The sequence below is a fragment of the Coregonus lavaretus genome (assembly GCF_964263955.1).
Source record: "Coregonus lavaretus genome assembly, chromosome: 7".
NCBI classification, from domain to species: Eukaryota; Metazoa; Chordata; class Actinopteri; order Salmoniformes; family Salmonidae; genus Coregonus; species Coregonus lavaretus.
The window spans coordinates 48,932,087-48,954,764 of NC_139994.1; the positions used below are offsets into that span (position 1 = coordinate 48,932,087).

The 22,678-nt window shown below is 45.5% G+C and overlaps 2 protein-coding genes across 3 annotated transcripts; one reads left to right on the forward strand and one right to left on the reverse strand.

Moving 5' to 3' along the window:
* Nucleotides 1–44: 44 nt before the first annotated feature.
* Nucleotides 45–5,206, reverse strand: LOC311132066 (prostate-associated microseminoprotein-like). Its single transcript, XM_084165234.1, has 4 exons — nt 5,081–5,206; nt 1,636–2,079; nt 1,224–1,332; nt 45–653 (listed from the first exon to the last, which is right to left on the reverse strand). The coding sequence occupies exons 2-4, from the start codon at nt 1,748–1,750 to the stop codon at nt 479–481; spliced, it is 399 nt and encodes a 132-aa protein (XP_084021360.1). The 5' UTR covers nt 1,751–2,079; nt 5,081–5,206; the 3' UTR covers nt 45–478.
* pik3c3 (phosphatidylinositol 3-kinase, catalytic subunit type 3) lies at nt 4,473–19,779 on the forward strand. 2 transcript variants are annotated; one of them, XM_084165232.1, is made up of 25 exons: nt 4,473–4,626; nt 5,683–5,871; nt 6,167–6,310; nt 6,551–6,680; nt 7,761–7,847; nt 8,065–8,163; nt 8,316–8,387; nt 8,533–8,637; nt 8,718–8,810; nt 9,185–9,370; nt 12,816–12,955; nt 13,175–13,253; nt 13,357–13,424; nt 13,510–13,615; nt 13,831–13,947; nt 14,098–14,229; nt 14,449–14,577; nt 14,829–14,898; nt 14,987–15,051; nt 17,225–17,309; nt 17,397–17,471; nt 17,679–17,847; nt 18,120–18,210; nt 18,312–18,437; nt 19,415–19,779. In XM_084165232.1, the coding sequence occupies exons 1-25, from the start codon at nt 4,562–4,564 to the stop codon at nt 19,427–19,429; spliced, it is 2,637 nt and encodes an 878-aa protein (XP_084021358.1). In that variant the 5' UTR covers nt 4,473–4,561; the 3' UTR covers nt 19,430–19,779. The 2 variants fall into 2 exon arrangements, with proteins under 2 accessions (XP_084021358.1, XP_084021359.1); XM_084165233.1 differs by having other exon boundaries at nt 13,360–13,424.
* Nucleotides 19,780–22,678: the final 2,899 nt, after the last annotated feature.

Genomic DNA, 22,678 nt, shown 5'->3' on the forward strand with positions numbered 1-22,678 from the left:
TAGACTGCTTTTAACCACATACAAATCAACAAAATACCAAGTTTCACTGAATGATAATTTTATTTAGAGGATAACTGAATAACTGCAATACAGAACAAATACAACAAGAATTGTTATATATTACTATAAGAGCTGATATTTACAGTAGTGCAAAACAGTGTGCCATACATGTGGGATTACATTATGTGGGCTCACCTCTGCATTCCAACTGAGTATAATGTTCTGCTTATGGTACAGTATATTGTAATATTCATGCGGTTTAAATGTTAACGGATTACTGGTCTGCAACACGTGAGAATGTAGTGTTTGGAGTAGACAGACAGACTGGGGTGGTCGGTGGTGGAGGGAGTTGATCATCCGACTTCAGTGGAGGCTGGTCCCACTTTAAATCAGAGAACAGGCTCATTTTAATGGCTGGAATTAAATGAGCCCGTTCTTCGATTTCTCCCTCCACCAGCCACTGTGATTCCGTCCCTGTCTACTCCGCTAGCTGCAAGTAGTTGTCCAGTGAGCCGTGGCTGGGGTCCAGGTTGTGTCCATCCCCGGGTCCGCAGGGCAGGCGGGGGTCAGCGCTCTGAACGAGGGTCATCTTACAGGTCAGAGTGTCCACCCGAACCTCACACCACGCTGGGAAGTCCACCGGGTGATGCACCCTGTATGGAGAGAGAGAGAGGTTGTTGAGCTGGTAGTCTGAAGGTTTTCAATGGCTTGCTTTACATACATTTACATTTTAGTCATTTAGCAGACGCTCTTATCCAGAGCGACTTACATGAGCAATTAGGGTTAAGTGCCTTGCTCAATGGCACATCGACAGATTTTTCACCTAGTCGGCTCGGGGATTAGAACCAGCGACCTTTCGGTTACTGGCACAACGCTCTTAACCACTAAGCTACCTGCCACCCTAAGTACATGTATGCTTTCTCTGAAAGCATGATGATAACAATATGAAGTAACAACGCCACATAGATAATGTAGAACAGCTCTAAGTATTTCAGAGCCTGGGGAATATAGTTCCTTGCATTTATTTTAAAATCAAAACTATAATTATTAGATCATATTTAGAGAACAAAAAGCAAAATTCCCTTACAAGGACCTCTGCATCTGGACACAATTTGCATGGCTGTATTGCATGGCAAGCTTATCCCAACCATGGCAATCTCGTTCCTATTCCCACCGCTGCAACCCAGAAAGGCACATTGATCACAGGTGCGTAGTGTACTCACGTCTCGCAGCAACCGACGCCGACAGGGTGCAGACAGGTACACTGCAGACAGCCATCCTCCATCCAGGACTCCCCCAGAGAGTAGTGTCTCCCCTCATACACACACATGGCTAGGGTAGAGAGAGTCCCCACCAAAGGTGTTACCCCAATCATACATAAACCAACCTTCATTTATCCAAATAAACTTCAACTTCAATTTATAAATCACAACTTTAACATAAACAAGTCATTTAGCACCAAAAGCAGTCTTCCCAGGCTTGAAAGTGTAGACGATGGACTTTCATTTAAGACGAACAAACCTGAATAATACCCTGAATCACCAGGTAATAAAAATATACTCTGAACTTGAAATCCATTCAACAGCTCTTCAGATTAACGCTAAACACCCTATCCCAGAGCATGGCTTTGCTTACCTTTGGAGTTGAAGTGGCACTGCATAGCAGCTCCAAGGCAGGTTGTCCAGAGCAGAGTCCCAGCCAGGAAGGTCAGTGGCCAGTTTCTCCCAACAATGGAGTCCATCATCACCATATTCTTAACGTTCTAGTTCTCGTTTTATAGTTCTAGATCTAGTTCTCAAGAGTTTTCTGATTCCTCTCCTCCACCTCGCACCTCCATTTATACCCCAACATCTTTACGACCTCAGCATACAGGGTGGAGGTGGGGTTAGTTAGCTCCATCATGAGGACCGACCAGGGTCGAGGCAGGGGTGTGGGGCACGGGGGAGGGGCATGTGGGGTGTCACAGGGTTGGATTTGGTGGGGCAAGGGGAAAAAGTCTGTGTCTTGGCACCGCCTTGACAATCCGGAGATCAGCTCCTCTTCGCTCCAGTGGCCATGACCTCTAAAATGATAGAAACACTGACACATCCTAAAATGACTAAGACTGGGAGGCTAAGAGAGAGGTGAGAGGAAGGAGGGAGGTGAGAGGGAGAGAGAGAGGGGAGAGAGAGGGAGAGAGATAGAAAGGAGAGCGGGAGGGGAGGCCCGTGGGGAACCAGTAACAGAGAGAGAGTAATAAATGGCTAACATGATTCATCCATTGATTAAAATCTGAACTCTTTCTGTATTCATTCACATAAGATTTCCCTATTGGGATTGATGTTAAATATCTTCATCACTATCTTACTAAGGATTCCACCTGAGGAAAAAAGTACCAGCGAGTGACTAGCTGTGTTATCTTTTACTACCAGATGTGTTACTATGTGGTTACTAAGACATTCTTACATGCAAACACAGATGCATACTGCAGATGAATTCAGCGGCCTACTGCCTCCACTGACCCCTGTCTACCTCATTTGGATGATCTCATGTGTATGATGTCATGGCGTGCTGTCATGTCTCCAATCTGTGACCTCATGTGGGCCCTGTCCAGCAGCAGCAGTCAGTCAGTCGCCCCCAGAGGAGAGGAGACGGAGACAGAGACGCTGGATGTTTGGGAGGAGGAAGCTCATAAAGGACAGGATGAGACTTTTTACTTTTATAGTGGCTGCTGCTATGGTTGCTGCAGGCAGGTGGCAGGTATGCATTTGTAGGCTTTTATACACCCAATCTTCAATTTAGGATGAAATGTGTCAGCCTGGTCTCTGTAATGTCAAATGGAAAAGGATGGAGACTCTCTCACTCTCATGTCACCAATGAACTGCTCGTCCATGAAGACACTAATGGGTGTGACACAAATTCCTTTTGTTTTAAGAGGGTTTTCCTACTCAGCACCTCTTCAAATGGCGTCAATCAAAGGGTGGGAATCCGTCAGCATCCGTCATCATCTTATTGTATAGGACCCATAGGTTCTGGGACAGGAGAATATTTAGTGCTGTGGGTTGCGTCTCAAATGCCACCCTATTCCCTATATAGTGCACTACTTTTGACCAGGCAGAGCCATACAGGCTGTGCTCAAAAGTAGTGCACTATATAGGGAATAGGGTGCCATTTGGGCCGCACTCATAATGTGCACAGGGTACTGAGGTGACAAGGTCCCAAAGTCGAGACATGTTCCTCCTCAGACTGTGACAAGTCAAGCTGTGGAGCTGGAAAGACAGGGGCAACTCTGTCATACACACACACTGAGTCACACCAATACAGGACCAGAGCACATCAAGGCCCTGCTGTCAGTAGCACCCCTGGCTGACGAGGGAGACCTATCAACACCCGGCAGACTTCTGTGGGGGTCGGAGGGAACATGGGCGTAAAACACAAATTGTGAGGCCCGCGGGGTCCATTGTGAAAAACATGTTCCCTCATCACAGGTTTTTCCTATGATCTCTGTCTGTCTGCAGATTGACAGCGAAAGTGGAAGGAGATGAGCTAATGTTTTGTTCTGGCTCAGGGAGCGTTAACTCGCTACTTCAGATAGAACAACTCTACCCGGCCAAATCACATCCCAAACAAACCCTCCTTTTTTAGGGTTTGACACTGTGTAGACACAGGAGGAGAGATTGAGTTGACTCAAACATTTACATTTTAGTCATTTAGCAGACACTCTTATGCGGAGTAATTTACAGGAGCAATTAGGGTTAGGTGCCTTGCTCAAGGGCACATCAACAGATTGTTCATCTAGTCGGCTCAGGGATTTGAACCAGTGACATTTCAGTTAATGGCCCAACGCTCTTAACCACTAGCTAACTGCTGTCATCACCCCCACACAAGACAATAACCCCACAAGACTGCCCCATGGAGATGTAGAGAGCAAGGGATGCAGTTCATTTTAAAAACTGTGCTAGTAGTGCCTATGATGGCATGTGATCCAACAGGAAGACCAACGAAGAGGGTTGGCGAATACACAATTCAAAGTAAACCATTTCATTTGCACATAGATGTGTTGCAAATCTATAATGGAACTCAAAAACCATACATTTACTTCTGTTGACTATCCCTTTAAGATTACACAGTAAACCCCGCCCCCAATGTCCCTTGTCATCCAGGAAGTAAGTGAACTATCAGACCAGCTAAATCAACATTTGAAAACAACGATTGGCAACACACGCTCTCATTGACAGTGACTTAAGAGATTGATTACGTTTTCCTGACGTGAGCTTTAGACTGTTGTGGTAACAAAAAAACATCATCAGGTCCGAAAATACATTTGTCGCTATAATGTCATTACCGTGAATCGACACGATAACATTTCGATCGGACTGATGGTCTATAAACTGACTGTATTTCAGTATTTTTTGCAAGCCAACTGTAGAGACTATTGTTTGAGCGCTACCAAGGGGATTTTTGCACTGAGGCCTTCCAAGCAAGCCCACGGTCCGGAAAGGCTAGCTAGCTACAATCCAATTTGCCTCTGCGAATTTATGAGTATCGTTAGCTAGCTTTTTGCTTGTATGTTTTAAATAAGATGGAAACAGACAAGTTTAACTATGTCTACAGTTGTGACTTGGACATTAATGTTCAACTGAAAATGTAAGTATTTTGTTACCTTGGGCTACTATGGGCCATACAAGTAGCAAGTAAACTACCTACGTTAACGCGCTCCTTAAATGTTTTGCATGCTCTTTGGGGTTTTAGGCTGGGTCTCTGTATAAGAACTTTGACATCTGCTGATGTATAAAGGACTTTATAAATACATGTGAATGATTGACGTCAACAAACAATATCAGTCAGTGTAGCTATAGCTGGCTACCTACGTCTTATTATACCTTATTGTATATTATACTTAGTCAGTGACCTAGCTAGCCTACTTCTGTCTATAACTGCGTACGGTTGAATGATAGCATGTTGACAGCAATTACGATTCACCTCGAGTCTCCAATGTTGGTTAATACCACTTTGCATGTATGACAAATGATTGCAACACTTGTCCCAAAAGTATCATTATATTACTAGTTACCCAGCTAGTTGTTTGTCTTCTATTTACCTTAGCGAGCATGGCAACACCATGACTCAACTGGTATCACGGCTCCATAACGTTCCCGGTGAGGGCTCTTATTTGGGAACACGGAAAACATCATGCACATTCCAACGGCTCATCTACCTCGCGCTCCTCTCGTGAGGTCACTTAACGAGCTATGCTTCGCTGTGGTGGCCCGTAAATAACGTTCATAATTCTCAACAAACCGTTCAGTGTAGCGCTTCCCGTTAGGCCGTTACACACTGGAATAATAGTGTGATGCATTTTGTCACAATTTGTCAGGGGACTGTTAACGTTGTCTCAACACAGCAGAATGCACAAATATATGTTCTGGGATATGCCCTGTCATTTAGCCTAGTGGCAAAACAACTAATTTAGCCAAATGTGAACATACTTGCAGGTTATCATAGATCTGTGGACCCCCAGAGTGTTAGAGCTAACGTTGATCTACTACTTTTGTCTAGATTCTAGAACTTTGGCTGAGCAGAGTGGGTAAGAATACTGCTTCTGAAAGGGGAGGATGACAAGTGACAATAGTGGTGGTGGTGTCAAACTACTTCCCTCTGTCTCACATGATCTCCCTCCTGTCCCCTCTCTCCCCCCTACAGAGGCAGCTTGGAGGGCAAGCGAGAGCAGAAGAGCTACAAGGCCCTGCTGCAGGATCCCATGCTGCGGTTCTCTGGCCTCTACCAGGAGAACTGCTCTGACCTCTATGTTACCTGTCAGGTGTTTGCAGAGGGCAAGCCTCTGGCGCTGCCCGTACGCACCTCCTACAAGGCCTTCAGTACCCGCTGGAAGTGAGTGACACCATGGTTGTGTCCCAAATGGCACCCTATTCCCTACATAGTGCACTACTTTTGACCAGGTTAGTGCACTATATAGGGAATAGGGTGCCATTTGGGACGCAACCATTATCAACTCTTTGGCCTGGTAGGTCTTTGTATCTCACATTGTAGTCCTATCTCACTATAATGGATACAAAATAATATAGTCCTTGTGAACTGTTCTGTAAACTCTCTCCCTGTTTCTCCTCCCTATCACCTCTCTCTTCCTCTCTCCCCCCCCCCTCCCTCCCTCCTTCCCCTTCCCCAGCTGGAATGAGTGGCTGAAGCTGCCAGTGAAGTACCCAGACCTGCCCCAGAGTGCCCAGGTGGCCCTGACGGTGTGGGATGTGTACGGACCGGGCCGAGCCACCCCTGTGGGGGGAACCACCGTCACCCTCTTCGGCAAATATGGGTGAGTCCGTCTCAGCAAATATCTGTCCACATACTGTATATTACTGTACTGTGGAAGAGAATTGGAATTTCAGTATACTTTCTGAATTGAAATGGAGTTGACCCCAACCCTGGCTGACTCTATATGGTAGAAGTATGTGGCAATTATTAGGGGGGGGGGGGGGGAGACCACTCCGAAAGCCAACCAGACCATTGACTGACACCATCTCCCGTCCCCTCTCCATCTCCCCTTCTCTCTCAGGATGTTCCGGCAGGGCATGCATGATCTGAAGGTGTGGCCGGGGGTGGAGGGGGATGGAGGGGAGCCCACCAGCACCCCAGGGAGGACCAGTAGCAGTCTGGCAGAGGACCAGATGGGGCGACTGGCCAAGGTAAGCACAGGGTCAGGGGTCCCCTGGAGGGTTGGGTTTGTGTGTGTGTATTTGGGTTTGTGTGTTTGATGGCGGAGAGAGTGTTTGTGAGCACTCTGTGTGTGTGTGTGAGTGAGTGAGCATGCGTGTGTTTGACAGTGTGTGTGTGATGTACTCCTTTGAATGGACCCGTCTAAATCACTGTCTATTCCAGGCCCCTGACCTGGAGTTTCTCAGTGATGTGAGTACTAGGGGTTGGAAGGAGAGGAGAGCGGGTCGGAATGCTGGATGTGTGTATGTAGGCCTGTGTGTGTTTGTGTCTAGGTCTTTGTTGGTACATATATTATGCCCTATAGCTACTTCTTGCTGAGTGTGTGTGTGGCTTGTCCATGTTTGTTAGGAATATGGTGCATCAACCCCCCCTGCCATTTTACAAGAGAAACAACTAAGAAGCACCACCTTTGTCTAATTCATATAATTTAAATCAGCGTTTCCTAAACTCTGTCCTCGGGACCCCAAGGGGTGCACGTATTGGTTTTTGCCCTAACACTACACAGCTAATTCAAATGATCAAAGCTAGATGATTTGTTGATTATTTGAATCAGCTGAAGTGCTAGGGCAAAAACCAAAACGTGCACCCCTTGGGGTCCTGAGGACCGAAGTTTGGAAACCCAGATTTAATTCTTACACTAATGTGTCATTAGCCTTTGGTGTGCTGGTTTTCATTTTGTAGTAATTTACTAAGAATTAGACCCACTGACCATTTTATCAAGCTGAAGTCAAAACAAAAGGGATCCATGGGTGTGTTGACTGATAGTTTCCAGTATTTACAATCTGTACCAAGTTCAGAGTGAGCTCTAACAGCCCTGGCGAATGGTGTGCTTGTGTGCCCCTGTCACCCACACTGCCTCTGAGCGGATTGGCTGCTGAGTGTGTGTTCAATACTTCTGTTGCACTGGATTGGCCGCTGGCACCAAGCTGCGCTCTGATTGGCCGAGCTAGCTTTCTGCACACCTCTGTTGCATCCTTTATTCCTAACATCTCCATCTCTCCTCCTCTTTCTTTCCCTCCATCCATCCCTCTTTCTTTCTCTCCTTCTAGCTGACCAAGGCCCACCGGCAGGGTCACATGGTGAAGGTAGACTGGTTGGACCGCCTGACCTTCAGAGAGATAGAGATGATCAACGAGGTGAGTTGGAGGATCTGGGGTCAGCTTTAAAATCTTTGACGCCTTATACTGTAAACCATACACACTTACAATCACCTGAATAGCCCCATCACAGATGCTTTATGTGTGACACATAACATGACATACTTTATATGTAAAGGCTATCTCTCGTTTCTGCCGAGACATCTTCTTTTATCAAAAGTCAGTCAGCCTCTTATGTTTGTGTGTGTTCCGACAGAGTGAGAAGCGTAGCTCCAACTTCATGTATCTTATGGTGGAGTTTCCTCGTGTCAAAACTGGAGAAAAGCCAGAGTACAGTATTGTCTATTATGAGAAGGTAAGTATATATACTGTATACACATACACACACTCATACATTACATGGTTTTGACATTGAGCTGTTGTCAGAGTTCTGAAAGGGATTGATTGGTTGATTGCCGTGGTGATGTGGTAGCTGATTGGCTGACTGACTAACTCCTCCCCCTCCAGGATGGAGATGACGCCTCACCGGTGCTCACCAGCGCTGACATCGTTAAAGTCCCTGACCCTCAGATGTGCATGGTAAGAGAGACACACACACACACACACACACACACAGGGTTAGAATGGAGATTTATTTAATTTTCAACATATCAATAATGACATATGTTAATGTATTGAGTTTAATGTATTCATAATTGATCATGTCTCACTGCCCCTGCCATAGGAGAACCTTGTGGAGAGCAAGCACCATAAACTGGCCCGTAGCCTTCGGAGTGGCCCGTCAGACCACGACCTGAAGCCTAACGCTGCCACACGAGACCAGCTCAACGTCAGTACCATTACTCAACCACAACTGTCTGTGTGTGTGATTTTCGCAGTAGACTCAATCTTGTGTGTGTGCATCTACAGGTCATAGTGAACTACCCTCCGACCAAGCAGCTGAGCTCAGAGGAACAGGACCTGGTGTGGAAGTTCCGTTACTACCTCACCACTCAGGAGAAGGTGTGTGTCCTGCTAGGTTTGAAGTCCTTTTATTGTAAGTCGCTCTGGATAAGAGCGTCTGCTAAATGACTAAAATGTAAATGTAAAATGTATTGTTGTCCATTTGATGTGGTTTAAACGATATAGACACATGCACACACAGTATGTGCATGTTTATAGCAGAATACATTTACCTACAAAATGGAAACCTGACCAGGGAAGAATCCTAGTTTAGCATGGTCCCAGTTTTTTCTGGTCAAGTCACGGGGTCAAGAAAAACCAGAGCCCTATTTTCACCGCAACATCATTCAAATACACTCCATGTGTGTTGACACACTTGTCTAAGCTAATTACCTAAGAGCCCGTCCTGTCCCCTCTCCCCTCTCCCCCTCCAGGCACTGACTAAGTTCCTTAAGTGTGTGAACTGGGCGCTGCCCGGGGAGGCTAAGCAGGCCCTGGAGCTGCTGGGGAAGTGGAGGCCCATGGACGTAGAGGACTCCCTAGAGCTGCTCTCCTCCCAGTTCACCAACCCCACCGTAAGACGCTACGCTGTGACCAGGCTGCAGCAGGCCGACGACGAGGTAGGTTGGGGTGTGTGTGAGTGGGGGGAGGAGGAGTGACACAGTAGAGCCATATATATATATATATATATATATATATATATATATATATATATATATATATATATATATATACACACACACAGTGGGGAGAACAAGTATTTGATACACTGCTGATTTTGCAGGTTTTCCTACTTACAAAGCATGTAGAGGTCTGTAATTTTTATCATAGGTACACATCAACTGTGAGTGACGGAATCTAAAACAAAAATCCAGAAAATCACATTGTATTTAAGTAATTCATTTGCATTTTATTGCATGACATAAGTATTTGATACATCAGAAAAGCAGAACTTAATATTTGGTACAGAAACCTTTATTTGCAATTACAGAGATCATACGTTTCCTGTAGGTCTTGACCAGGTTTGCACACACTGCAGCATTGATTTTGGCCCACTCCTCCATACAGACCTTCTCCAGATCCTTCAGGTTTCGGGGCTGTCGCTGGGCAATACAGACTTTCACCTCCCTCCAAAGATTTTCTATTGGGTTCAGGTCTGGAGACTGGCTAGGCCACTCCAGGACCTTGAGATGCTTCTTACGGAGCCACTCCTTAGTTGCCCTGGCTGTGTGTTTCGGTCATTGTCATGCTGGAAGACCAAGCCACGACCCATCTTCAATGCTCTTACTGAGGGAAGGAGGTTGTTGGCCAAGATCTCGCGATACATGGCCCCATCCATCCTCCCCTCAATATGGTGCCGTCGTCCTGTCCCCTTTGCAGAAAAGCATCTCCAAAGAATGATGTTTCCACCTCCATGCTTCACGGTTGGGATGGTGTTCTTGGGGTTGTACTCATCCTTCTTCTTCCTCCAAACACGGCGAGTAGAGTTTAGACCAAAAAGCTCTATTTTTGTCTCATCAGACCACATGACCTTCTCCCATTCCTCCTCTGGATCATCCAGATGGTCAATGGCAAACTTCAGACGGGCCTGGACATGCGCTGGCTTGAGCAGGGGGACCTTGCATGCACTGCAGGATTTTAATCCATGACGGCGTAGTGTGTTACTAATGGTTTTCTTTGAGACTGTGGTCCCAGCTCTCTTCAGGTCATTGTCCAGGTCCTGCCTTGTAGTTCTGGGCTGATCCCTCACCTTCCTCATGATCATTGATGCCCCACGAGGTGAGATCTTGCATGGAGCCCCAGACCGAGGGTGATTGACCGTCATCTTGAACTTCTTCCATTTTCTAATAATTGCGCCAACAGTTGTTGCCTTCTCACCAAGCTGCTTGCCTATTGTCCTGTAGCCCATCCCAGCCTTGTGCAGGTCTACAATTTTATCCCTGATGTCCTTACACAGCTCTCTGGTCTTGGCCATTGTGGAGAGGTTGGAGTCTGTTTGATTGAGTGTGTGGACAGGTGTCTTTTATACAGGTAACGAGTTCAAACAGGTGCAGTTAATACAGGTAATGAGTGGAGAACAGGAGGGCTTCTTAAAGAAAAACTAACAGGTCTGTGAGAGCCGGAATTCTTACTGGTTGGTAGGTGATCAAATACTTATGTCATGCAATAAAATGCAAATTAATTACTTAAAAATCATACAATGTTATTTTCTGGATTTTTGTTTTAGATTCCGTCTCTCACAGTTGAAGTGTACCTATGATACAAATTACAGACCTCTACATTCTTTGTAAGTAGGAAACACTGCCGATTTTGCAGGTTATCAAATACTTGTTCTCCCCACTGTGTGTATATATATATACACACACACACACACACAGTGGGGGGAAAAAAGTATTTAGTCAGCCACCAATTGTGCAAGTTCTCCCACTTAAAAAGATGAGAGAGGCCTGTAATTTTCATCATAGGTACACGTCAACTATGACAGACAAAATGAGAAAAAAAATCCAGAAAATCACATTGTAGGATTTATTATGAATTTATTTGCAAATTATTGTGGAAAATAAGTATTTGGTCAATAACAAAAGTTTCTCAATACTTTGTTATATACCCTTTGTTGGCAATGACACAGGTCAAACGTTTTCTGTAAGTCTTCACAAGGTTTTCAGACACTGTTGCTGGTATTTTGGCCCATTCCTCCATGCAGATCTCCTCTAGAGCAGTGATGTTTTGGGGCTGTCGCTGGGCAACACGGACTTTCAACTCCCTCCAAAGATTTTCTATGGGGTTGAGATCTGGAGACTGGCTAGGCCACTCCAGGACCTTGAAATGCTTCTTACGAAGCCACTCCTTCATTGCCCGGGCGGTGTGTTTGGGATCATTGTCATGCTGAAAGACCCAGCCACGTTTCATCTTCAATGCCCTTGCTGATGGAAGGAGGTTTTCACTCAATCTCACGATACATGGTCCCATTTCATTCTTTCCTTTACACGGATCAGTCGTCCTGGTCCCTTTGCAGAAAAACAGCCCCAAAGCATGATGTTTCCACCCCCATGCTTCACAGTAGGTATGGTGTTCTTTGGATGCAACTCAGCATTCTTTGTCGTCCAAACACGACAAGTTGAGTTTTTACCAAAAAGTTATATTTTGGTTTCATCTGACCATATGACATTCTCCCAATCCTCTTCTGGATCATCCAAATGCACTCTAGCTAACTTCAGACGGGCCTGGGCATGTACTGGCTTAAGCAGGGGGACACGTCTGGCACTGCAGGATTTGAGTCCCTGGCGGCGTAGTGTGTTACTGATGGTAGGCTTTGTTACTTTGGTCCCAGCTCTCTGCAGGTCATTCACTAGATCCCCCCGTGTGGTTCTGGGATTTTGTGATCATTTTGACCCCACGGGGTGAGATCTTGCGTGGAGCCCCAGATCGAGGGAGATTATCAGTGGTCTTGTATGTCTTCCATTTCCTAATAATTGCTCCCACAGTTGATTTCTTCAAACCAAGCTGCTTACCTATTGCAGATTCAGTCTTCCCAGCCTGGTGCAGGTCTACAATTTTGTTTCTAGTGTCCTTTGACAGCTCTTTGGTCTTGGCCATAGTGGAGTTTGGAGTGTGACTGTTTGAGGTTGTGGACAGGTGTCTTTTATACTGATAACAAGTTCAAACAGGTGCCATTAATACAGGTAACGAGTGGAGGACAGAGGAGCCTCTTAAAGAAGAAGTTACAGGTCTGTGGGAGCCAGAAATCTTGCTTGTTTGTAGGTGACCAAATACTTATTTTCCACCATAATTTGCAAATAAATTCATTACAAATCCTACAATGTGATTTTCTGGATTTTTTTTCTTAATTTGTCTGTCATAGTTGACGTGTACCTATGATGAAAATTACAGGCCTCTCTCATCTTTTTAAGTGGGAGAACTTGCACAATTGTTGGCTGACTAAATACTTTTTTTCCCCACTGTGTGTGTGTATGTATGTGTATATATATATATATATATATATATATATATATATATATACACTTCATACACACACATCTACGTATCTCTCTCCCTGTGCTCCAGGACCTGCTGATGTACCTTCTCCAGCTGGTCCAGGCTCTGAAGTACGAGAACTTCAACGACATCCAGGGTGGGCTGGAGCCAGGAGGCAAGCGGGACAGCCAGGGCCTGGGAGAGAGCTCCACCCTGGGGGACCTGGACAGGTTAGAGGGGGGGTCAAGGTGGAGGGTTGAAAGTTTGACCGAATCAGGGAAAACTCTGGGCCTAATTTATAGCCTAGGGCCCTGAGTTTGTTCTGGTCAGGTAGTTGGCCAGTGTTGGACAGGAAAAAATTCCTGGTCCTAGATATGTCTGGTGTTGGTTGTCTACTGTGCTATATAACTGTGTTGTAACAGTGTAATGAACTGTCTGCATGTCTCCAGTTCCCAGATCTTGACTGCTCCAGCAGTGCCCTCACCTGTCCCGAATGGAAAGGAAGGGGTGGACAGCGAGAATCCAGAGGTGAAAGATGTACAGGAAAGAGAGAGGACAGAAGTTTGACTGAAGAGAGAGGCATTGGTTGTTATCTTAGGTAGTAATGAATGTTTGTTCTGTGTTTCTACAGCAGGACCTCTGTACCTTCCTCATCTCCCGTGCTTGTAAGAACTCAACACTGGCCAACTACCTGTACTGGTGAGGATCAATTAGTATGTATGTGTGTGTGCGTGTGTATATAAACGTGTGTGTGTGTGTACTAAATCTGTGTGTGCTCCCTCAGGTATGTAATAGTGGAGTGTGAGGACCAGGACACTCAGCAGAGAGACCTGAAGACCCACAAGATGTACCTCAACGTCATCGGGAGGTTTAGCCAAGCACTGCTCAAGGTTAGACTTTCAACGCACCTCATATCTTACTTCATCCTTCAGTTAATTTACACTTTCAGGACTATGAATTTGCATGTGCAGTGAATGATACAGCACAGTAAAAACAAGTGTTTTTGTTTGGTAACCATGAGTATAACTAATTTCCCCCTCTCTTTCACTATCCCACTTTCTTCTCTGTACTCCCTTTCTCTCTGCTCATCTCCCTCTCTCTCCAGGGTGATAAGAGTGTGAGGGTGATGCGGTCTCTCCTGGCGTCCCAGCAGACGTTTGTGGACAGACTGGTACAGCTGATGAAGGCCGTGCAGAGAGAGAGCGGCAACCGCAAGAAGAAGGTACGAGAGACCTATAACACGTACACGTACACTCCTCCCTGTGTCCGTCTGTTTCCTTCCGTTTGGTGCCTAATGAACATGACCCAGGTCTTTCCTGTGACTGGTGTTTATGATTGATTGGTTGACAGTGGCGCCCCCCCTGTGTTTCAGACGGAGCGACTGCAGGCTCTGCTGGCGGACAATGAGAAGGTGAACCTGTGTGAGATTGACCCCATCCCGCTACCTCTGGAACCATCGGTCAGAATCAGAGGCATCGTACCAGACACCGCCACGCTATTCAAGGTACAGCACCCACCATCCCTCCATCTCCCTTCGCTGTCTATCCTTCCTCTCCTCTACCTCCTCTTCATCCTCACTTTCTCTTCCGTTTCTTTGGTTTTGTATGTAGTAGTAGTTTGGACTTTCTTGCTGTTTATTTGTAACTGTTATGATTATATGATAATGTACCTTTTTAATAAGTGTTTATCATCTCATTGCTGTATATCTGTGCGTGTATTATAGAGCGCTCTGATGCCAGCCAAGCTGATCTTCAAGGCGGAGGATGGGGCGATGTACCCCGTCATCTTTAAACATGGAGACGACCTGAGACAAGACCAGCTCATCCTACAGATCATCTCTCTCATGGACAAAGTCAGAAACGAACATTATTGCCATGTCATTATCGTATAAACATAATACTGTATTGTTATGGACATGGTCTGAAACAAGCAAATTATTACTGTATTATCATATTACCTTATTGCAAACTTACTGTAAGTCGCTTTGGATAAAAGCGTCTGCTAAATGACTGAAATGTAAATACACAGGCTGTTGTTTATATTTCAGCCTCACCTAGAAGGTTAAGAGGCAGTGTATTGTAAATTATGTAAATTCTCTCTCAGTTGCTCAGGAAAGAGAACCTGGACCTGAAGTTGACACCTTACAAAGTGCTGGCCACAAGCACCAAACATGGTGAGCACCACTGATGTAGCTAGTGATAGAATACTGGGTCAGGACATGTGTGAAGTGACCTCTGACCTGTGTGTTCTCCTTCCTCCAGGGTTCATGCAGTTTGTCCAGTCAGTGCCTGTGGCTGAGGTCCTGGCCACTGAAGGAAACATCCAGGTAAGAATTTACTGTATCTATGGCTAAGAGACTGTTAGCATTATTTGCTATCTAAGGTATTTGTGGCCCCGTGTAGCTCAGCTCAGAGCATGGCGCTTGCAACGCCAGGGTTGTGGGTTCGATTCCCACGGGGGGCCAGGGGGGCCAGTATGAAAATGTATGCACTCACTAACTGTAAGTCGCTCTGGATAAGAGCGTCTGCTAAATGACTAAAATGTAAAATGTGTTTGTCTAGCATCTTTGCTCTGTGCAGACACGTCTGTAGACAAGTCTTGTGACGTCTTCTCTGGTCTAACTTGTTGTAAGTGATAGTGTTATTATTATTATTTTTACATTTACGTCATTTAGCAGACGCTCTTATCCAGAGCGACTTACAAATTGGTGCATTCACCTTATAGCCAGTGGGATAACCACTTTACAATATGTTGTTGTTTTTTTCTTTGGGGAGGGGTAAGGGGGGGGTAGAAGGATTACTTTATCCTATCCCAGGTATTCCTTAAAGAGGTGGGGTTTCAAGTGTCTCCGGAAGGTGGTGAGTGACTCCACTGTCCTGGCGTCGTGAGGGAGCTTGTTCCACCATTGGGGTGCCAGAGCAGTGAACAGTTTTGACAGGGCTGAGTGGGAACTGTTTCCGCAGAGGTAGGGGAGCCAGCAGGCCAGAGGTGGATGAACGCAATGCCCTCGTTTGGGTGTAGGGACTGATCAGAGCCTGAAGGTACGGAGGTGCCGTTCCCCTCACAGCTCCGTAGGCAAGCACCATGGTCTTGTAGCAGATGCGAGCTTCAACTGGAAGCCAGTGGAGTGTGCGGAGGAGCGGGGTGACGTGAGAGAACTTGGGAAGGTTGAACACCAGACGGGCTGCGGCATTCTGGATGAGTTGTAGGGGTTTAATGGCACAGGCAGGGTGCCCAGCCAACAGCGAGTTGCAGTAATCCAGACGGGACATGACAAGTGCCTGGATTAGGACCTGTGCCGCTTCCTGTGTAATGTTGTAGAGCATGAACCTACAGAATCGGGTCACCGCCTTGATGTTAGCGGAGAACGACAGGGTGTTGTCCAGGGTCACGCCAAGGCTCTTCGAACTCTGGGAGGAGGTCAAGGATGAGTTGATGAGCGAGGTGAGGTAAGGGAGAAGGTCACCGGAGATGGTCTGGAGAAGAGGCTGGGATAGGGTCAAGCGGGCAGGTTGTTGGGCGGCCGGCCGTCACAAGTCGCAAGATTTCATCTGGAGAGAGGGGGGAGAAAGAAGTCAAAGCATAGGGTAGGGCAGTGTGAGCAGGACCAGCAGTGTCATTTGACTTAACAAACGAGGATCGGATGTCGTCAACCTTCTTTTCAAAATGGTTGACGAAGTCATCCACAGAGAGGGAGGAGTGGAGGGGGAGGATTCAGCAGGGAGGAGAAGGTGGCAAAGAGCTTCCTAGGGTTAGAGGCAGATGCTTGGAATTTAGAGTGGTAGAAAGTGGCTTTAGCAGCAGAAACAGATGAAGAAAATGTAGAGAGGAGGGAGTGAAAAGATGCCAGGTCCGGAGCCCTGTTCTGTGAGCGCGCAATGAGTCGTCAAGCCACGGAGCAGGAGGGGAGGGGAGGACCTAGCCGGCCGGGAGGATAGCGGACATAGAGAGTCAAAGGATGCAGAAAGGGAGGAGAGGAGGGTTGAGGAGGCAGAATCAGGAGATTGGAGGGAGAAGGATTTAGCAGAGGGAAGAGATGATAGGATGGAAGAGGAGAGAGTAGCGGGAGAGAGAGAGCGAAGGTTGCGACGGCACATTACCATCTGAGTAGGGGCAGAGTGAGTAGTGTTGGAGGAGAGCGAGAGAGAAAAGGATACAAAGTAGTGGTCGGAGACATGGAGGGGAGTTGCAGTGAGATTAGTAGAAGAACAGCATCTAGTAAAGATGAGGTCAAGCGTATTGCCTGCCTTGTGAGTGGGGGGGGACGGTGAGAGGGTGAGGTCAAAAGAGGAGAGGAGTGGAAAGAAGGAGGCAGAGAGAAATTAGTTTAATTTAGTAAATATTTTCTTAACTCTTATTTTTCTTAACTGCATTGTTGGTTAAGGGCTTGTAAGTAAGCATTTCATGGTAAGCTGTACACCTGTTGTATTCGGCGCATGTGACAAATAAAATTTGATTTGATTTGAGTAAGACTCTCCTCTCTTCCTGTGTCTCTCCAGAGTTTCTTCAGAAAACACGCCCCCAGTGAAAAGGGGCCCTATGGCATCAGCCCTGAGGTGATGGACACCTACGTCAAGAGCTGTGGTGAGTCTACTACCACTAACACCCTCCCACCTCACTGTCTCTGACCAATCCCTGGCCTTGGTGACATTCATTTTTGTCTTGTTCCAGCTGGTTACTGTGTCATCACATACATCCTGGGTGTGGGAGACAGACACTTGGACAACCTGCTCCTCACAAAGACTGGTGAGTCTATAGGAATTATGTGTAATGTACCTCCAACACCCTATGGTTGGATTTGTACAATACATTGTCTGATCATTAGTCCTTTCCTTCAAATGCTGCTCCACTCTGTTCTGTATGACTGAATACACTTTGTGACAACTGCTGTTATAAAAAGGCTTCATGAACACATTTGATTGATTTGAATACCTTTCCAACTTCCGTTTTCAGGAAAGTTGTTCCACATAGACTTTGGCTACATCCTGGGTCGTGACCCCAAGCCGCTGCCTCCGCCCATGAAGTTGAGTAAGGAGATGGTGGAGGGGATGGGTGGCATGCAGAGTGAACAGTACCAGGAGTTCAGGAAACAGTGTTACACTGCCTTCCTACACCTCAGGAGGTAGGACAAACACACACACTGCGTTTACACAGGCAGCTCAATTCTGATCTTAACCACTAATTGGTCTTTTGACCAATCAGATCAGATCTTTTGCCAATAATTGGGTAAAAGATCAGAATTGGGCTGCCTGTGTAAACGCAGCCAGAGAGACACGGATGCAGACGTAGATGCTTGTACGAAGGCACTCACACAGTACACACTCATTTATATCAGCTGTGATTTACCTTTTTCATTTCTCTTTCGTTCTCATCCCTGTCTCTTGTTCTCTTCAGGTACTCTAACCTCATCCTAAATCTGTTCTCTCTCATGGTGGACGCCAACATTCCCGACATCGCCCTGGAGCCTGACAAGACTGTTAAGAAGGTGTGTGTGTACTTCACTGTAAAGCGAACGGTTATGTGCATTGTAAGAGTCCCATTACGAAGGAACTCCCCCACTCGTTCGCTGAATATTGTCTCCTCCAGGTGCAGGACAAGTTCCGATTGGACCTGTCGGATGAGGAGGCGGTGCATTACATGCAGAGTCTGATTGATGAGAGCGTGGGAGCTCTGTTTGCTGCCGTGGTGGAGCAGATACACAAGTTTGCCCAGGTGTGTCTCACAACAGGGGTTTGGTGTGTCTCACAACAGGGGGGATGACTGATTACTTAGTATCTCATGGACAGACTACATAAACATAAATGGTACTGTAGGTCTGTCATGATACAACAGGATGTGTGAGATAACGAGCAGCATTAGTTCCGGTGCTTTGTGCAAATCACAATTTCGCAGGTGTTAGCATCTTTAGAATTTCATTAGGGGACATTTGGACCATATACTTGCAAAGAGAGAGGGTGGAGTTCTTTGTTCCGGTTCCGAACCTTGTTCAATCTCTTCTCTTAACATGTATGGACCCAATACTTAATCGAGCATCTGACCAATTATGCGTGACTTTAGTTCTGGGTTAACTGATTAACTGTAACAGTGTTTATTTCTATAACACTGTATTTGGCAATGTAAGGCTGCGTTTAAACAGGCAGCCCAATTATTGGCAAAAGAGCTGATCTGATTGGTTAAAAGACTGAGTTTTGTTTTTTATTCAACCTTTATTTAACTAGGTAAGTCAGTTAAGAACAAATTCTTATTTACAATGACGGCCTCCTGCGGGGACCGGGGCTAGGATAGAAAAATATAGGACAAAACATGTCAAGAGAGACACCACAACACTACATAAAGAGAGACCTAAGACAACAACAAAGCAAGGTAGCAACCCAACATGAAAACATCATGGTAGCAACACGACATGGCAGCAGCACAACATGGTAGCAGCACAAGACATGGTACAAACATGATTGGGCACAGACAACAGCACAAAGTGCAAGAAGGTAGAGACAACAATACATCACGCAAAGCAGCCACAACTGTCAGCAAGAGTGTCCATGATTGAGTCTTTGAATGAAGAGATGGAGATAAAACTGTCCAGTTTGAGTGATTTTTAGCAGCTCGTTCCAGTCGCTAGCTGCAGTGAACTGAAAAGAGGAGCCAGATGTGTGAGGTTCATTAACGGTGGTGTCCCATCTCTCCCCCAGTACTGGCGCAGATGAGAAGGACAGAACTGTCTGAGACGTGACGGATGGACAGACAGGAGGGGTTGTATCCATAGTAACACCCGGTCCCCCGCCCCTGTGTGTGTGAGAGATTGAGATGATCCATCCATGATGGGCCCCGTGTAGCTCAGTTGGTAGAGCATGGCGCTTGCAACGCCAGGGTTGTGGGTTCGATTCCCACGGGGGGCCAGTATGAAAATAATGTATGCACTCATGTAAGTCGCTCTGGATAAGAGCGTCTGCTAAATGACTAAAAATGACACTGCTGACTGATGTTTTCATTTTGTATATATTATATATAGATATTATTAAACTAATGGCCAAATAAAACCATGTTGATACAGTACAACACTGGTGTTGCCTTGTCTTTGTGTGTGAGTTGTGTTTCAGGTCGTTAACACACATGGCATTCACAAGCGTTCAGTGAATGGTGTGTACAGATTCCCAGGGATTCGGTGTGTACAGATTCGCAAAATAATACGTTGGGACTTGTGTGTGGTACAATGGTTATTGTAGTAGCTCCGGTGTAAACGGGGCCAGTGTCTCACTGTAGAGTATCAACCAACAGAGGACTGGAGTGCCGTAGTCGGCTTTGTCTCCAGGGATGCCATACAAATACATCAATCTTTGACATGATTAACAGTTATGGCTGGCTGTGTCTATTGAGCATCAACACACATATGGGGATGGTTATTATGATGACTATGCTGGGGGTGAAGGCACCGGGTTAATCCTGTGAGTCAGGGTTTCCTGTACAAGAGATGAACCGCCATTTCTTCTCCTTCATATGTAGCTGTGATTGTCATTTATCATGGTCATAAAGGGCAATATGCAGTTTCTGGCAATTTATTTTCCTCATGAATATGCATGTATTATTCCAACAGAGGACTTTCAAATGGTTACTTTTAAAACCCCATCACCATACAAAGCAATGTTTTATCTTTAAAAATAAGGTCAATTTAGTTTAGAACATGTGGTTGGTTTCATCCTCAATCTAGGTCAGTTGAAGACGCTGTAGATTGAGGTAACAGGTGGTTAGTTGTGTGGTCATGCCTGTGTGGTTTATCATGTTTGAGCTGATACCCTGACCACGAGCAACACAACATCAATTTGTTTGATGGGAATAGACTTTATACTATTACAAGCGTAATTGTAACGTTTAAGTTGCTTTTTAGATGTACTTTAGATGTCAGATCATTATCAGATATGTTTTATATGAGGTATAAGAAAGGACACTGCACATTGCATGTACACTTCTGCATTTATGAAGGAATCAGGACTTTATGAATTTACCATCACAGGTGCAAATGTAACAACCTTTAAGTTGCTTTTTATTTTAGATACTTTTTTAAAACATATATACACACGAAAGAACAGTAGTACTCAATTGCCCTTCTGTATTTTTGAAGGACATCCATTTACAACATTTACATTTACATTTACGTCATTTAGCAGACGCTCTTATCCAGAGCGACTTACAGTTAGTGCATACATTATTCTTTTTTATTTTCATACTGGCCCCCCGTGGGAACAACTGGTAAGGGAAATCAAGAACAATGTAAGATATTACACACAAAAGCACTTCAAATGATAAACATTTATTGTTCACTCATAATTTACCCTCATGGTGTTGGAATGTGAATTATACATAAAGAACATCAGCAATTACACTTATCTAGCATTGTGCAACAAAGTCTTATAAGCGAACTCAAATGGTTGCTCTCATTTAGCAGAGCCTCTGTCATTTCAAGCGTTTTGATTAGGCTTGTTGGTGGTGGATTTTTCAAGCTCTGCTGTACTCTCATATACATTTCTGTCTCCTCTCCGGTAAATATGAAATTTGACATTTACAGAACAGTATGCACTGAATGGAAAGCAAATGTATAATTGATTCACTTTTAGACACTAGCAGAGACTGTTTCAGCTGACACATGAATTAGTCATTTTAGAAAAGGTCACCCTGTCGAACACCACATAAATCCCCCATCCAACTTCACCACCACCACAGCTGCAGAGCCAGCCAGCACACATTAGTGAAGAGCCACAAAGCAACCATCTTGAATCAGGATTCCAGTGAATTGACTGCAAATATAGCAGAACCCATAAAAAGCTGCCCCAAAAGTTCAAGGTTAGATGCTATCTCTGTTGGACGCCTGAGAAGTAACATTTATGATTAGCAGGCAAACACACTGCTTAGTTTGGACTCACTCATGATCCAACCCCCAAGACCAACACTATGAATCAAAATCCCCCTGACACAGTGAGATTATTATGAGCCATATGAAGGCTATGGGGGTTCCAGAACTATGGGGCCAAACAACACTGTTTCCCATTCATTGTCTCCTGTCTCTCCCTCTCACCCCCCTGGGTTTCCTAATGTTCCGGAAGAGTGCACCACCAGCAAAATGAGGCAGGAGCGAGATGTACCACAACCCTCTGCCCTCCTCCCCCAGAATGAGGTGTCAGACACGGGTAAGAGACAGCGAGAGCCAGGCCAGAGATGGGATGGGCCAACAGTGAGTCAGAAGCAAGGCAGAGAGCAAAGGCAATGAAGGGGAGTCAGAATAATTACATTTACATTTACATTTTAGTCATTTAGCAGACGCTCTTATCCAGAGCGACTTACAGTTAGTGAATACATTTTTTTTTTTTTTTTTTTATACTGGCCCCACGTGGGAATCGAACCCACAACCCTGGCGTTGCAAACGCCATGCTCTATCAACTGATCTACATCCCTGTAATAAACCCCCCTTAGAAAGAAATAGGTGCCATCTATAACCTAAAAAGGTTTGTCAGCTGTCCCCATAGGATAACCCTTTTTGGTTCCAGGAAGAACACTTTTGGTTCCAAAAAGGGTTATTCTATGGGGACAGCTGAAGAACCCTTTTGAAACCCTTTTTTTCTAAGAGTGTATATGTTTATGATAGCACAGTCCAGTATTGTCCTTACTTGTTATGGTTGATCTTGATATGGTGCTGGACCATACCACAGTCCGGTTGGAACTGACAATGTATGCCTATAAACTGTGGACACAATTACAATTTTGGTCAATAAAGTTTTTGAACTCCTCTCAACACTGTGGAGTTCATAGGAATATGTTGAACATAGCATTATGAGTACTGAAGTTCAATGTGCTACAGGTTACACCACTGTAGTCCCTCCAGGTTCTCACCCCCTTCCCCCTCACTCGCCCCCCCAAACCTCACTGAGCACAGCAGGACCCCCTGACCCTCCACAGCCTCTGAC